Source organism: Esox lucius, chromosome 14 (assembly GCF_011004845.1).
Source record: "Esox lucius isolate fEsoLuc1 chromosome 14, fEsoLuc1.pri, whole genome shotgun sequence".
Taxonomy (NCBI): domain Eukaryota; kingdom Metazoa; phylum Chordata; class Actinopteri; order Esociformes; family Esocidae; genus Esox; species Esox lucius.
The window spans coordinates 9,828,340-9,845,226 of record NC_047582.1 but is presented as its reverse complement, the minus strand read 5'-3'; the positions used below and the strand labels follow the sequence as shown (position 1 = coordinate 9,845,226).

The 16,887-nt window shown below is 38.7% G+C and overlaps 2 protein-coding genes across 5 annotated transcripts; both read left to right on the top strand.

Annotated features, from left to right (window-relative positions):
• Positions 1 to 6,588: 6,588 nt before the first annotated feature.
• Positions 6,589 to 7,335, top strand: LOC114835515 (heat shock protein 30-like). Its single transcript, XM_034296835.1, has one exon. The coding sequence runs from the start codon at positions 6,630 to 6,632 to the stop codon at positions 7,266 to 7,268; it is 639 nt and encodes a 212-aa protein (XP_034152726.1). The 5' UTR covers positions 6,589 to 6,629; the 3' UTR covers positions 7,269 to 7,335.
• Positions 7,336 to 8,944: 1,609 nt separating this feature from the next.
• LOC114840823 (myosin-7-like) lies at positions 8,945 to 13,870 on the top strand. 4 transcript variants are annotated; one of them, XM_034296827.1, is made up of 3 exons: positions 8,945 to 9,152; positions 12,534 to 13,517; positions 13,754 to 13,870. In XM_034296827.1, exons 2-3 carry the CDS (start codon positions 12,572 to 12,574, stop codon positions 13,777 to 13,779), a joined length of 972 nt encoding a protein of 323 aa, XP_034152718.1. In that variant the 5' UTR covers positions 8,945 to 9,152; positions 12,534 to 12,571; the 3' UTR covers positions 13,780 to 13,870. The 4 variants fall into 4 exon arrangements, with proteins under 4 accessions (XP_034152718.1, XP_034152717.1, XP_028980794.1 ...); XM_034296826.1 differs by having other exon boundaries at positions 12,297 to 13,517; XM_029124961.2 differs by lacking the exon at positions 8,945 to 9,152 and adding an exon at positions 11,327 to 12,196 and having other exon boundaries at positions 12,297 to 13,517.
• Positions 13,871 to 16,887: the final 3,017 nt, after the last annotated feature.

Genomic DNA, 16,887 nt, shown 5'->3' with positions numbered 1-16,887 from the left:
CTGCTATGCCGAGCTGGTAAGGCTAATATAAGAGCCTATCACTAATTAGACATGAATCTGCTGATGATGGCAGGAAAGCCCTGCGTAAACTTAAAGAACATTATTCGGGGAAAATCAAGCCGTACACTTCATTGACAAAGTTGCGCTTGGCAGACAACGAGACGGTTACCGACTACTTAATAAGTGCAGAGAACATCATTACAGCATTAAGAGATGCAGGAGAGACCAGTGGAATGGCACAATGGAGAGGAACAGCGGTGATACATCTTCTAGACAATGCTGGACGACAACAAACAGCCCAGATACAAGATACGCTCTACATGCCATCTTACCCACACGACATCTTCTCAGTGGCAAGAGCAACAAATGGAGGAGCAACAATCACCTTCAAAAGGGGGAAAGTCACATGGTCACCAAGGATGGTAGCAGGTTTGACATTCATGAGAATGAAAATGTGTATTACTTGCCAACTGTTGAAACAAATGTTGATCAATGTAAAGCATGTCATGATATGCAGACGTGGCATGAAATATTGAGTCATTGTAATTATGAAGATGTGAAAATGTTGCAAGGTGTTGTGAAAGACATGGAAATTAAAGGAGGTGTAGTTGGGTTGGATCGATTGTGTGAGGTGTGTACACAGGAAAAGTTCACTCAGACAAGAAATAAGGAGCTAGATAGGAAGGCAAAGAACCCTCTAGAACTAGTCCACACTGATTTAGACGGTCCCATGCCAATACCGAGCATGGAATGACACAGATATGCGCAGTCATTTACAGATGACTACTCTGGTACTATGTTTGTATACTTTCTTAAGTCCAAGAGTGATACAGTGCGGGCCACAGAAAGATTCTTAGCAGATATTGCACCTTATGGAGAAATCAAGTGTATCCGCTCAGATAATGGCACTGAGTTTACAAGTTGGGATTTCCAGGCACCGTTAACAAAAGATAGGATTAGACATGAAACATCTTATTCACCCCACCAAAATGGCACAGCGGAGGGAGGTTGGAGAACACTATGATATGAGCAGATGCCTACTGATAGAGAGCGGGTTACCAGATAAGCTATGGAACTACGCTATGCAGATCTCATTTTATGTGAGGAAAAGGTGCTACAGCAGACGCACAAAGCAAAACGCCATACAAGTTTTTCACAGGCAAGGTACCAAACATATCCAAATTACAAAAATGTGGATCAGTGTGTTTTGCTTACAAGCAAGAGAAAGGCAAATTGGATTCTAGATGTGAGCAAGGTGTTTTCATTGGCTATGAAAAGAACAGCCCAGCCAATCTAGTTTATTATCCAGACACAGAGGGTCCAAAAACACAGGCTGGTAAAATTCACCACTAAAACAACCAAAGAAAGGGAAACACAAAGATCTGAGTCACACATAGAATACGAGGTTGTACATCCTAGGGTTGACAACAGTGAAGAGAATGTTGTTGATGAAAATGTGGAAAATTTACCAGGTCAGGGTGTTCAAAGTGATGCTACTGAGACTTTACCTGAAAAGACTGAGTACACACAGCCAGGTGAAGCCACAGAGACTGTGATCAGAAGAAACCCACAGAGAACTAAAAAGAGACCAGCTCATCTACAGGATTTTGAGACAGAGGATACGAAGGACAAACTGCACATATGCATGGACTCTTGTTACAGAGCAGTGTGTGATATTCCTCAAACTTACCAGGACACCATTGCATCAACCAAAGCAACATAGTGGAGGAATGCCATGAAAGAGGAGATGCGATCTCTGGAGGAGAATGAGACCTTCACCCATACTCAGTTACCACCAGGCAAACAGACAGTGGGGGGCAGATGGGTTTATGCACTTAAGACAGAAATTGATGGATCTGACAAATACAAGGCGAGATTCGTAGCAAAAGGCTACAACCAGAAACCAGGGACTGATTATGAGGAGACTCTCTCACCCACAGCTGATATGACAAGTGTGAGAGTAGTCATGCAATAGGCAGTGCAGGATAACCTAGTCTTACACCAGATGGATGTTTAAACTGCTTATTTGCATGCTCCAATAGACTGTGAGATTTACATGGAGCAACCTGAGGGTCATGAGAAAAAGTCAAACACTTTTTCTCATGACCCTCAGGAGAGATATGTGAGAAAAATTCTAGATCGATTTGAAATGCAGGATTGCAGGTCTAGAGAAACTCCATTTGTACCAAAACTCGAATACACAGAAGATGCTGAAAAAATGAATGTTCCAAGAAAGTGCAGGGAGGCAGTAGGAAGTTTAATTTACTTGTCCACATGGACCCGACCAGACATAAGTTTTGTGGTCAGTAAACTCTCCCAGCACTTTGCTGAACCAACAGTAGAACACTGGAACACAGTAAAACATGTGTTCAGGTACCTCAAAGGTACAACAGAACAGGGGTTATTCTTCAGGAGAAATGACACAGAAAAACTAGGTCTAAGGGTCTACAGCGATGCTAAATGGGCATCAGATGCAGCGGATAGATGACGTACATCAGGGTTTTGTGCCAGTCTAAATAGAGGAAGCTCTTTGATATCCTGGAAAACAAGAAAACAACTGACAGCAGCACTGTCAACTTGTGAGGCTGAGTACATGTCCTAAGCATCAGCCATACAGGAATGCATTTACTTAGAACAACTGCTCAGGGGTATGGACACATACCAATACGCACAAACAAAGGTGTATGAAGACAACCAAGGTGCCATAGCACTAGCCAAAAACCCAGTTCACAGACAGCGATGCAAACACATTGATATCAAATATCACTTTATTAGGGAAAATGTGAACAATGGAAAGTTTATTTTGGAATATTGCCCTACCGAGAAAATTATTGCTGATGTTCTGACCAGCTACTAAGCTGAGATTTGCACGAGATATGTTTGGCACATAGTGGTGCAAAAAGTGTTTATTGCTTTAAGATAATGAGGGAGCCTCATTCTGTTATTTTGTTTTCATGTAACTCAAGGGGATAAGAGCGAGTGGGGGTGTTAAATATCATTTCTGGATAACGCTCTTATCAATACATTACGGTAATAGTGTTGGTTGCTATATTTGAGGTATTACGTTCTCTCATACCTGTGTGTATGCAATGTATGCCAGTTGAGTTCACTTGTATGCAATGATGAGGACGGATGAACAGAGCCGTGTACATGTATGGAATAAATAACTATATAGAAAATATACTTTGTTTATACTTTCACATCAAGTTAAGCCTGCCTAAGTCAGCTAACTTAACAGAAACAATTTCAAAAGACTGACATGGATTTTTGTCTTGAAGAATTAGAGCAACTGGAAAATGAATTGGATGTGGGAGTGAAGCACAGAACATCCAATCCAAAAAACAAAGGCAAGCTAAAGGTTGTGAATGAAAGTCTTAAGGAACAACATGCTAGAGAGGATGACAAACAAAGCAAAGATGTGGAAAAAAAGTCCAAAGCAACAACTTGATAAGAAGTTAGAGAAACAAGCAAACGACAAAACCAAAGGGAATTTGTCAAGTGCCTTGGGAATGAAGCACTGGAGATCAAATTCCAAAAAGGTAGACACACTTAAAGTTGCAAAAGAAAGTTCCAAGGACAAACATGCTAGAGAGGATGTCAAACAAAGAAAATAAACCAATTCAAGAAGAAAATACTGCCAAAGGACATGGGAAAAATATCGGCAAACAAGTTGAAGAGACTAACATGGATTTGGTAATTGAAGACCTTGAACTGCTGGAAATTGGGAATGATGGAGGATTGAAGCTCAAGAGATCAAATACTAAAATGGAAAAAGTATAAAAAGAAACCAAAGTGAATTTGTCTATTGAAAAGCTAGCACTAATGGAAAAAGACACAGATGGGGGAATGAAGAACATGAGATTAAATCCCAAAAAGGAAGACAAACAAAGAAAAGCACTGACAAAAAAACTAAATGCCAAAGGAAGTAACAAGGGAAAGACAAAGGACACACAAGTCAAAGAAGAAATGGACACAACCTACAAGAAAGAAATCCAAACGGAGATGCCGAAGTCAATTCTTGACAAGATACGCAATAAAATCGACCAACACAGAACCCAAAAGAAGGAAAAACAGAAACAAAAAAATCTTAAATTCCTTCAAGAAGCATTGACCACTCATGAAGCATTAGATGTGGCATTAAACATACATGCCAAAAAGAAGCCTACAAAATGGGTCAAATGCCAGGGTGAGTACAGGAGGAATGTGGAGAGAGGGTGAGGGTACACAACTAAGAAAAACTTGAATAATTGACTGTGTAGAACTGACAGTCCATCTGTTGCAACAATAGATATATACTATGATTACACTCAGCTGATTATAGTGGGTTAAGCTACGACTGCACAGGTATGCACATAGGTGTTGTTGAGCTAGATTTAGGGTACAAATCTTTTCTCCATTTTCAATATTTTTTCAATATTTCAGTGTAAATGAACTGCACTGTAGATTCTCTGGACGCTGATAACAACTGAATCGTGCCATGTGGTTCTGGAACATGATTTTCTTAATTTGTGTTCAAGATCGAAGAAACTAGGGTGTTGTCCACAAGCATTACGACAAGGATTCAAGACTCTACTTGTTGTGGTGAGCATGTTGTCATTCATTCATTACACAAGAATATATTCAAAATTAAATCTTTGTGGTATTAAATTCAAATGTTTTACCTGTAATTTAATTAAATTGTCACATCTAGATTCCTATCCATAACAATAAGCAATAGTAAAGTCACTGCCAGGCAGTTAGCTGTGAGACCAGGGTTGGAGTATCAAGCTCACAGATTAGCCCAGTGGTCCCACGGAAGGTGAGAAAATTGGCCTGCACAGTTCAGGTTTGCTGGGTTAGTAAATGAACAGGATCACCTTGTCTCATTGGGCTCTAGTGACTTCTTGTGGTGCCTTGCTTCACCTCTTGTCACGTTTTGCAGCACTTTGGTCCACATTGGGGAGGCGTGATTACATTTTCAGCCTCTTCTTGTCTGCTCATCATTTAAATAAACATTTTATTCATTTAAGAGATGCTCTTATTATTAGGAGCGTCTTTCTGTTATTGAAAGATTCATTTATGACAGTTCATCTGTGAATGAGTACTTTTATGTAGACAATTGTGGGAAAAATATATTTATTTCTGGTTAACTGTCTGCAAACTATTTACATATTTTTTGGTATAATCTTCTTTGCAGTGAACAACAATCCACTGGATAATAAATGTAATGGCAAAAATGTTGATTTCCATCTATATTGACACGAAGAAATAACAGCTATTCAGGTGTAATTAAATCATTATGACATAACAAAACGTGGTTTCATTGGAAAGAAGACACCAGGGTGATTATGAATAAATGATCAACTGATAGACAGGAATTCCACAGTTTAGAAAACACACAATCAAGCACACAAAATAACCAGTTATTTTGCCTTTAATAGACAAGCTATCAGTCAACTAAGCCTGATTATTGCTGGAAACACATAAGATGGCCTCCACAAATTTCAACAATATCAGAAATATAACTGGGATTGATAAACAAAAGGTGCAAATTGTCAGGTGTGGTCAAGGGACAAATATATAATATTTATATAATAACAGTCCCTCAATCTCTACAAAGTGCCACAAGTCTGTATATGACATTTGAAATGTCTAAATTCTATTTGCTGAGAAAAATAGAAAATGTCTACCATATCAACCTTTCTCAAACATTAGGTTGATGTATGGAGACATACAGGGGACATCTAGATGTTGTTTCAACCTGTCCAAACTACTAGTGACATTGGTGTTTGTGGGGTCAAATCACAATAAAAAAGGAAAATTGGCTGAAATATTTAGAATGGCATTTGTGTACATTTTACATCCAAAGTGTATGTTTTTAAATTTCACTTTCATCATAGCTACTGCATGTTGTGAATGTTTTTGAAGCAGTACTTTCCCAGTATTTCTCTGTGCTTTGTAAAATGGTGCAGTACTTCCTTTTATATTTGGCATGTGTGCTGGATGGTGGTGCTCACCGTGAATGGGGAACTTGTAATGGTTGTGAGGTAGCTTTGGGACCCAAAGACATTCACAATTTTATTATGCTCTTACAGATACTGACATTTTTTCCAGCATTCAATTTTCTTGTGAATTATTTTACAGTGGGTTGGAATACATTGTGACCTAACCGTTTCTGTAGGTTCTGTGGTTGAAACTATTTCTTTAATTGAGCTAGTGTTATTGATATCAAATCTCATCTGATTTGCTCACAGTACTGAACGGCACGGTAGAGTTGCTGATGTCATCAATACTGTAGTGTCATATTTAAAATCTAACGGATATTGTTTGCAATTTTTTTTTTTAAAGTCATGTATTTTAATATGAACCAGTCGTTAGTGTAAACATTAAATCACCTCAACTATTAAGTACAGCTGACTTACTGCTGAAGAATTTGGAATCCATCCAGCTTATTCCTGAACCACTTCCCTGCAGGGTGACACCCAGTGGAGAACTGTGGCAACGACAGGAAAGTTCCTGAAGACACTGGAGTTCTAAGTGGGAGAACATAAAAGCTGTGACACTCCCACTGAAGAGACAGACAACTACACAACCAACACTGAACACAGTAGTGTCATCTCAGAGCAAGACTAATCAACACTCAACATTGAATGAAGATGCTGTGCTCCCCAGGATTCCAATCTTCCATCAACCCATTGATGGACATCTACTGTCCCGTTCACAGTCTCTGTCCGGAGGTACGACCTCTTCTCTGGCAGCAGGGTCTACTTGAGAGAAACATTAAGGAGATCAAGAGCAGTCTGGCACTGATGGAGAAACTTCAGCAGTGTATCTCTGAGGAGATGGACCATGTTCCTGCCTCTGTGGACATCCAACCATTTTCTTACAAGCTGGAGAAAGAGGGAGAGGGCTTTGCCATGACACTGAACACTAAGGACTTCTCCCCAGAGGAGATCTGTGTCAGACAGGTGGGCAGGAAGCTAAGAGTCAGTGGGAAGACGGAGAAGAAGCAGGGTGATGGGAAAGGCTCCTACTCTTACAGATGCCAGGAGTTCAGACAAGAGATTGATCTTCCTGAAGGGTTGAACCCTGAGACAGTCACCTGCTCCATGACTCCTGACGGGAAGCTCCACATCGAGGCACCTAATACTTTATTATCTTCTGAGAGAGTGGTTCCCATCAACTGTAGTCTGGATGTGAGGACGCCGCAATCCCTCAGCTCACAGACAGAGGGCACCACTATGGACTCCCAGAAGCAACATCAGAACACGGGTTCACATGTAGAGTGATCCTTTGTATTATGAAATGTTTACTTTTGATGAATGTTTTGTTTTACATGTTTTTTCTCTGGAAATGTTATACATTGAAATGTCACATCTTAGAACAATTAATCTAAGATGCAATTTGAGTAAATTAATATAATGTAACCTATTACCTAACACTGTAGCTATGTACCCATCAAGAAAAATAAACACAATGCCTTCATTACTTGCCTACATTTGGTGGATCTTTTTCAGTGCTTACTATTTGTAACTGCAATATTAAAAGCTCCAGAACAAATACTCATTATTTGTTGTTTGTGAAAATCACATAATTAAAAATTAGACGTCATCTGACTGGGTCGAATTCAGCATTATATGTTTGACCGTCGGATCCCGAGTGGGATCAAGGGCCACGGATCGGTGTGATGAGATTAGTTTAGATTAAACGTTGTAATTGAACAGTACGACGAAATGCAGCAAGCATTTAACCAGAATGTGATAATGTGGGAAATACAGACCACATCCGAAAATAAATAAAAATAATATTTCGTGAACATTAAAATAAATGTCATAACATAACATTGCTATGCTTTGCAGTTGGTAAAGTACTGGTTAATTGAGCTTTCATTGCTCTTCTGCGCAGGGCTTCTCTGCTTTGACATTCTACTCAGAACAATATGTAGCCTAATGGGCTATATTCTGCGGTTCAATTCTCTTTTATAACGATTTGAAAGAATATAAGCTATTAGGTAGGTTACTGTAAACTAGGAGGCTTGGTGTCAAACGGGACTGATTTTCTTTGTGAAAGGTGACCGCAGCTCTGGAGGACAATTCGTGTAATTATTATTTTAGAGACCTAGGCACGTGCCATGTAACGCATGTGCCCAAGCAGTCTATTAAACTACCCGAAGTGCAGAATTTAGCGGAAGGAGACATCGCATTTTGGAGAGAGATGCAAAGGCGTTCTAACAACAGACCACTACGTTTTACATTTGAGACAACTTCCTAAAAACACGAATTTTTATAAGATGAGTAATGTATTTGACACGCCGAACTATGACAAAAGCATGTGGAAAGTTTACGTTCACTGCCAGACAAATACACACAATTGGGCAGGCCTGGGTGGGAACAGAGCTGGCATTTTCTTCCGGATACGGCCTGCCTCGGATATAACTCGGACTGGGTTGATATTACAAGTACTTTCAGACCTTGTGGGTGTCAGATAAGAATTTCAATGAAACAGTTCGCTCAAAATACATTTCGGTTCTAAGGAAGACCTATAAGAGCTTGAGGAGGCATACATAACGAAATTAAACTTTATTGGGGCAAGGCACTGAGACAACTGACAACTGTTAAACATTAGTGATGAAAGAGTTTTCATTCCGGCTTAATTCACAGCAGCTTAAATCTCCATGATTTTTCTCTGGTGCAAAAGTTATTCACTTGGACGAATCCTCGAGCGGAGATTCAGTAGGAATAGCTCAATATTTTTCACGGTTACTCATAAAATATTCTGTATACAATTAAACTGTATTACTGCTTGTAGTAGTTGCCAAATATCATTTTAACCTGTCGAAATCAGAAATTGCCTACATAATATGTTTGTAGCGTGGTGTTTCTGGACAGCTGGGGGTGAAATGTATTGTTGCGTCATAATGATCGAATAGTCATCGCATACTGACACGTGCATTTAAGAACTCACGCTGGGACGCCCTTACACATATTTGAAACGTAGCCTACAGAACGTGTGAAAAGGTTAAAGAAACAATCCGCTTAATGTTGTTATCTTCAGACTGACAACATTTCTCCTGGGTTATAGAACAACGATGTATATGACAACAGTATTCTTGTGCACTTGTAAGAATCTTTGACAGTGACTGAAAACAAAGGTTAGACAGCACTGGCGCAATGGTAAGTGAATTGTTCATGTTCAGAATGGTTAGCAGTTGTATTTTGTAAGTTGTGTTAAACAGTAATGTTCTGAGTTGGTTGAGCTTGATAAGGTGGAGTTATGTCAAGAAAATGGATTAGTTCTGCTCCTACATGGATTTATTTATTTTTATGGTGTTCATTCATCATTCTTAATAGCTGTTATTTTGATGATTAGGATGTGTTAATAGGTATGCTTATTGTCTATAGTCACATACATAAGTATGATGTATGATCAGTTCATCTAAATCACTGACTACCATAATCCATTATGAGCCAAAGTTATTAAAATATTTTCTATTAAAATTATTTATAACCTAGATTACAATCAGATAAAATTATTAGTGCATAATAGTGATGCGTGGGTTAGTTATTTTACAATTCACAGCCACCCAAATACAAAAGAATTACGCTGCTACCACCTTCCCAGTCATCAAAATAATCTCAGAACATGTACTTCATTGTTAACATGCTACAAAAAGAAAAATGAAAATAAGTCAATAGGATGTCCACAGAACATGGTGGCTATCGATTCATGAAAAATGTGTTTATGTAATGTTTTTTGCTCCTGCTAGAAATATCCCACTCTCACCTTTTATGAAATAAATATAAGAATAATGAAGGCTTGGTATATTTGCACAAGATTGATTATCGTTTTATTTAGGTAGAGGCTGTTTTTTTTAATTTTTTTTATTTACCAGCTAATCTCCACCTACCCAACCCGATATGAAATACAGTACAGTATTTCCTGACCTGTGCATCAATAGAGCCCAGTCAATGAACACATTGGAGACTAATCAAATTGTTTTCATTTATAGAATACATTCATAATGAGAAGTCATTTGGACAGGGAGGAAGTGGAGATCATGTTTTTAAAGGAGAGAGTTTGGATTGAGGAGCGAATGCATAAACTTCAGGCCCTTGTGATGACAGAACTTGATCGAAGGGTCTGTAGATTTGAAAAGCAATGGCTCAAGAACGAGACAAGACGGACTAAAACCGAACAGAGTAACAAACAAACTCAAACAGAGGGAGATATATTCAAGGATTATGGGCGAGAGAAAGAGAGGAGAATTCCTGTGAGTCAGGAAAGAATCTTTGAAAGAAAGAGTGATTTTCCTCTGATAAAGAGGAATCTAGAGACAAAGAGTAAGAACATGGATATTGGACCAAGATTGACAAAGCAGGAATTGCGTGAGTGGGAGAGAGAGATGGAAGAATACATTAAAATGATTCAAATGAAAAGAAAGATGGGAATAGACCTGAAAGGTGTTCTGGAAACGGGCAAGGAAAATCTGAAGGAGAAAAGTGATAGGATTCAAATGGAGATGCCAAGAAATGTGTTAAGTGACATTGAAGATCAGAAAGGGGAGACAAAAGTCATGGATGAAGGGATAGGATGGAGTGCAATGGAAAAGGATGAGGTACGATTTTTGAGAAAAGAGAAGGTTCAGACTGAAGTGGAGAGAGAGAAGAGGAGAAATGAACAGAACATCAGAGAAGACATCCTTGAAGAGGGACAGAGAGAGATGGAGGCAGAGAGGAGGAGAATTCAGAATGAACAGAGAAAGAGAGAAAGGTGCCTTGGAGAAAGTCAAGAATTAATGGAAGCAGACATGAGGAAAATGGATACAGAACATAGAAAGAGAGAAGAGAGCCTTAAAGAGAGGCAGAGTGAGATGGAGGCAGACCGGATGCAAATGGAGAGTGAACAGAAAAGCAGACAAGACAGGCTTGAAAAGAGGCAGAGAGACATGGAGGCAGAGAGAACGAAAATGGAGAGTGATCTGAGAAAGAGAGAAGAGATGCTTCAAGAAAGGCAAAGAGAGATGGAGGCAGAGAGAAGGAAAAGGGAGAATGAACAGAGAAAGACAGAAGAGAGGCTTGAAGAAAGACAGAGAGAGTTGGAGGCAGAGAGGATGCAAATGGAGAGTGAACAGAAAAGCAGACAAGACAGGCTTGAAAAGGGACAGAGAGAAATGGAGGCAGACAGGATGCAAATGCAGAGTGATCTGAGAAAGAGAGAAGAGATGCTTGAAGAAAGGCAGAATGAGATGGAGGCAGAGAGAAGGAAAAGGGAGAATGAACAGAGAAAGACAGAAGAGATGCTTCAAGAAAGGCAGAGAGAGGTGGAGGCAGAGAGAAGGAAAAGGGAGAATGAACAGAGAAAGACAGAAGAGATGCTTGAAGAAAGGCAGAGAGAGATGGAGGCAGAGAGGATGCAAATTGAGAGTGAACTGAAAAGCGGACAAGACAGGCTTGAAAAGAGGCAGAGAGAAATGGAGGCAGTTAGAAGGAAAATAGAGAGTGATCTGAGAAAGAAAGAAGACATGCTTGAAGAAAGGCAGAATGAGATGGAGGCAGAGAGAAGGAAAAGGGAGATTAAACAGAGAAAGAAAGAACACATCAATGGTGACACTGACCATCTGAGGGAATTGAGGAGGGGGAGAGTTAAAATGGATAAAGGTCAAACGGAAATCAAAGAAGTACGTCCAAAGCAACAACATCCCAAAGATCACATTAAAAAGGAAGACCCACAAGTCAAAGAAAAGAATGACATGGACATTCAAGGGCCTGAGCTACTGGCAAGTGGAATGGATGGAGGAATGAAGAAACAAAGAGTTGTTAAAACAAGATATAAACTCAAAGTTATGAAAGAAGGTCCCAAGGAAAACGATTCTAAAAAGCCAGACACAAGAGTGAAACCAACTGAAGTGATTGTTTTAATGCAAGACGTAGTGGGCCGGGCAACTGACACAGATGTGGAAATTAAGCAAGAGAGAGTAGATAAATTAGGCATTGTCCCAAATGAAAAAAATGCCAAAGGACATGTTGAATATGTAAAGAAACAAGTTCAAGAAGAGACTGACATGGATTTCTTTGTTGAAGATCTTGAGCAACTGGAAAATGACTTGGATGTGGGAAGAACAAACAGGACAACAAATCCCAAAAAGGAAGACAAACTGAAAGTCATGAAAAAAAGTTCAAACGTACAACATGCTACAGATAATGACAAACAAAGAAAAGTAATAAAAGGATGTCCAAATGAACAAAATACCAATAGACATGTTAAAATTGTAACGAAACAAGTTCAAGAAGAGACTGAAATGGATTTTTTTCTTGCAGAGTTAGAGCAACTGGAAAATGACTTGGATGTGGGAATAAAGAACAGGACAACAAATCCCAAAAAGGAAGACAAACTGAAAGTCATGAAAAAAAGTTCAAACGTACAACATGCTACAGATAATGACAAACAAAGAAAAGTAATAAAAGGAAGTCCAAATGAACAAAATGCCAAAGGACATGTTAAAATTGTAAGGAAACATGTTCAAGAAGATACTGACATGGATTTTTTTCTTGCAGAATTAGAGCAACTGGAAAATGACTTGGATGTGGGAGTAATGCACAGAACATCAAATCCAAAACATCAAATCCAAATCCAAAACGAAGACAAACAAAAATTTGTGGATGAAAGTCATAAGGAACAACATGCTACAGAGGATGATAAACAGAGCAAAGTTGTCAAAGGAAATGCAAAGCAACAACATGATATGAAGTTAGAGAAACAAGCAAAAGACGAAACCGAAGGGAATTTGTCAAGTGCCTGGGGATCAAATTCCAAAAAGGTAGACACACTTAAAGATGCAAAAGAAAGTTCCAAGGACAAACATGCTAGAGAGGATGACAAAAAAAGAAAAGAAAATGAACTCATTCAAGATGAAAAAACTGCCAAAGAACATGTGAAAAATATAGGCAAACAAGTTGAAGAGACTACCATGGATTTGGTAATTGAAGACCTTGAACTGCTGGAAAGTGGGAATGATGGGGGATTGAAGCTCAAGAGATCAAATACTAAAATGGAAGACAAACTTAAAGTGACAAAAGAAAGTCCAAATGAAGAACAGGCTAAAAGATTCGAGACACAAGTAAAAAAAGAAACCAAAGTGAATTTGTCTATTGAAAAGCTAGCACTAATGGAAAAAGACACCGATGGAGGAATGAAGAACATGAGATCAAATCCCAAAAAGGAAAACAAACAAAGAAAAGCACTGAAAGAAAGACAAATAGAACAAAATGCCAAAGGAAGTAACAACGGAAAGACAAAGGACACACAAGTCATAGAAGAGACCGACGCAACCTACAAGAAAGAAATCCAAACAGAGATGCCGAAGTCAATTCTTGACAAGATACGCAATAAAATCGACCAACACAGAATCCAAAAGAAGGAAAAACAGAAACAAAAAAATCTTAAATTCCTTCAAGAAGCATTGACCACTCATGAAGTATTAGATGTGGCATTAAACATACATGCCAAAAAGAAGCCTAGAAAATGGGTCAAATGCCAGGGTGAGTACAGGAGGAATGTGGAGAGAGGGTGAGGGTACACAACTAAGAAAAACTTGAATAATTGACTGTGTAGAACTGACAGTTCATCTGGTGCAACAATATATATATATATACTATGTTTACACTCCGCTGATTATAGTGGGTTAAGCTACGACTGCACAGGTATGCACATAGGTGTTGTTGAGCTAGATTTAGGGTACAAATCTTTTTTCCATTTTCAATATTTTCTCTTTCAGATTTTTCAATATTTCAGTGTAAATGAACTGCACCGTAGATTCCCTGGATGCTGCAATCAACTGAAACGTGCCATGTGGTTCTGGAACATGATTTTCTTAATTTGTATTCAAGATCAAATAAACTAGTGTGTTGTCCACAAGCATTACTACAAGGATTCAGGACTCTATTTTGTTTGAATGGTGAGCATCTTTTCATTCATTCATTACACAAGAACAAATTCAAAATCACCTTTGTTGTATTAAATTCAAATGTTTTACCTGTAATTTAATGATATTGTCACATTCCTATCGATAAAAATTAGCAATGGTAAAGTCACTGCCAGGCAGTTAGCTGTGAGACCAGGGTTGGAGTATCAAGCTCACAGATTAGCCCAGTGGTCCCACAGAGGGCGGGACAATTGACCTGCACAGTTCAGGTTTGCTGGGTTTGTAAATGAACAGGATCACCTTGTCTCATTGCGCTCTAGTGACTCCTTGTGGTGCCTTGCTTCATCTCTTGTCACGTTTTGCAGCACTTTGGTCCACATTTGGGAAGCGTGATTCAATTTTCAGTTTCTTCTTGTCTGCTCATCATTTACATCAACATTTTATTCATTTAGGAGATGCTCTTATTATTCAGAGCATCTTTCTGTCATTGAAAGATTCATTTATGACAGTTCATCTTTTAATGAGTACTTTTATGTAGACAATTCTGGGGAAAATACTTATTTTCTAGAAAAATGCCTAATCAGTTTTCAGAAGGCACCAACTAATCATAAGCAAATTGCAAAGTTGTTGCAATCTATTTCTGTTTAGCATGACTAATACTTGTTTAAATAGGAATCTAGACTTAAGAAGAACATTTGAAATTGAACTTGGGATGTGATCTGTAGGAATTCATCATTTCCATGACTACTCTTGGCTGTAGTTAAGAACAGACACCATTAGTGAATGCTTGAGAAAATGTGGGGAATTGTCTGCAAACTATTTACATATTTTTTGGTATTATATTCTTTGCAGTGAACAACAATCCACTGGATAATAAATGTAATGGCAAAAATGTTGATTTCCATCTAAATTGACATTAAGAAATAACGGCGATTCGGGTGTAAATACATCATTATGACATAACAAAATGTGGTTATGTAAGACATGTTTTTTTAATATGAACCAGTCATAAGTGTAAACATTAAATCACCTCAACTATTAAGTACAGATGACTTACTGCTGAAGAATTTGGAATCCATCCAGCTTATTCCTGAACCACTTCCCTGCAGGGTGACACCCAGTGGAGAACTGTGGCAACGACAGGAAAGTTCCTGAAGACACTGGAGTTCTAAGTGGGAGAATATAATAGCAACACTGCACTGATATTTTAGCCTATTTCTCAGCATTTTCTTCCTATAATAACTCAACATAAAATATTATTACACTTGTGAAATTTAAAATAAACGGTAAGAAACCCTTTGACAGCTTAGCCTATTAAGAAATACAACAGTTTTTACCTTTTAAGATATTTCTTTGTTTGTTATAAAAAAATAATATGCTGGGAGGGTTCTTTTCCATTGCAAATGTTGAAAACTACATTTCCCTTCTAAAATCCTGCTCTTTGTATAATCCCATCCTCTGTCTCCATAATCCTTTGCTGCCTCTCCTCTTCTATGTCTTTTTCTCCTCCTTCCCTCGGCTCCTCCCTCCACTCATCCTCCCTCCACTACTCCCCCCTCTACACATCCTCCCTACACTCCTCCACCCTCCACTCCTTCCTTTCTTCCACCTCCCTCCAGGCCTCCTCCACTCCTCCCATCCAGGAGAGTCGAAGTGAGGGGAAAGTGGGACTGACTACCCAGGGCCCCAATGGGAGGAGGGCCCACGAAAATCTTGGAATGAAAATGTGTATTTGTTTGACATTTTTTTTATTTCTAAGTTATTAGTGTCATAAATACATTTACATTTGCTGAATAAATCGGTTGATTGACTGTATTTTTTATCCCAAAAATATAGTGGAGGCTCTGAGGTCACTCTCAACCCGGCACCAGAATAAATCTCTAAATGCAGCTAATCGAGCAGAGTGTCTGCTACTATTATAGACTCATGCCTTTCCGCAAGAAAAGGGAAATGGGGTACCAAAAAGAAAAGAAAGAGTGCAAACTGAGGGAAAACAACTGCTAATTAATTTCTTTGAAAAGAAAGGTGAGCACAACTGACACAGTTTAAGAATGTTTTAAGCTAATATCAGCAGTTGTTTAGATTGAAGGCAGTCAGCCAGGTATCTAGCTTGGTGCATCTTTGCATTGTTTAACATTAATCAATCAGTATTATAAATGAATCAGCATGAATACAATGTCATATGCAGGGCTGGAAATTAAGTTTGCTCTCTCTTCGCTCACCTAATGCGAGTAGTTCACATTTCGGGCGAGTAGTGAAGTCAGCTCCAATGATGTTTTGTTCACTTTAGTTATGTGCTTTCACTGTAGTTATGTGTTACAATCTAAATGTTTGCATTATACATTGCCTATTTACACTTATTCTTGGGTTACTTTCAGTTCACAAAATAGTTGTCATTCTAGTGGATATATAATATTGTGATCAGACTACCTTAACATGAATACTGGGAAAATATATAGAGAAAACATTTGTTTATGAATTACTAGCCCTGTTCCTCTGTAAATACAGTTGCAAAGAGGGCTGGCAACATTTTAGCCGTTCTGGTGGAAATGTTGGTATACTAGTCTGGCTCATTAGTGCCAAAAATCTTTAAGATCTGTTGGAGAAATGTTGCTATTCCTTAGTACAATGACATCATATTGCTTACTCTAAGTATAATCCAGTCATTTAGTAAGGCCTTTGTATTTGAGTGATTTCCACGACAATTTGGAGTCGAGGATGGGATCAGAGGCGTTAGAATGAGCCTGACACTTGCACACAGAAATGGAGTCTGGTAGTAGGATAGTGTCCAGTAGATTAGCAACTAACAACAGATTGTCTTACCAGATGCTGTTAAGAACCTGTGTTGGTGCCACAGAGTACCAAAGTACCCCTCTCCAAAAATAGCGCTTATGTTTTTGACCATAATGCTCTATTTTGGTTTGATCAGGGCCGTTTGGGTGATTTCTGTTATCATTATGACTTCATAAGGAACCAAAAACTGTGAT

Bases quoted from the DNA above. Each gene is read 5' to 3' on its own strand.
- LOC114835515 (XM_034296835.1), top strand. From the start codon at position 6,630: ATGAAGATGCTGTGCTCCCCAGGATTCCAATCTTCCATCAACCCATTG.
- LOC114840823 (XM_029124960.2), top strand. From the start codon at position 11,351: ATGCTTGAAGAAAGGCAGAGAGAGATGGAGGCAGAGAGGATGCAAATT. The intron at 13,518-13,753 runs GTGAGTACAGGA...TTTCTCTTTCAG, and splicing joins AAAATGGGTCAAATGCCAGG to ATTTTTCAATATTTCAGTGT.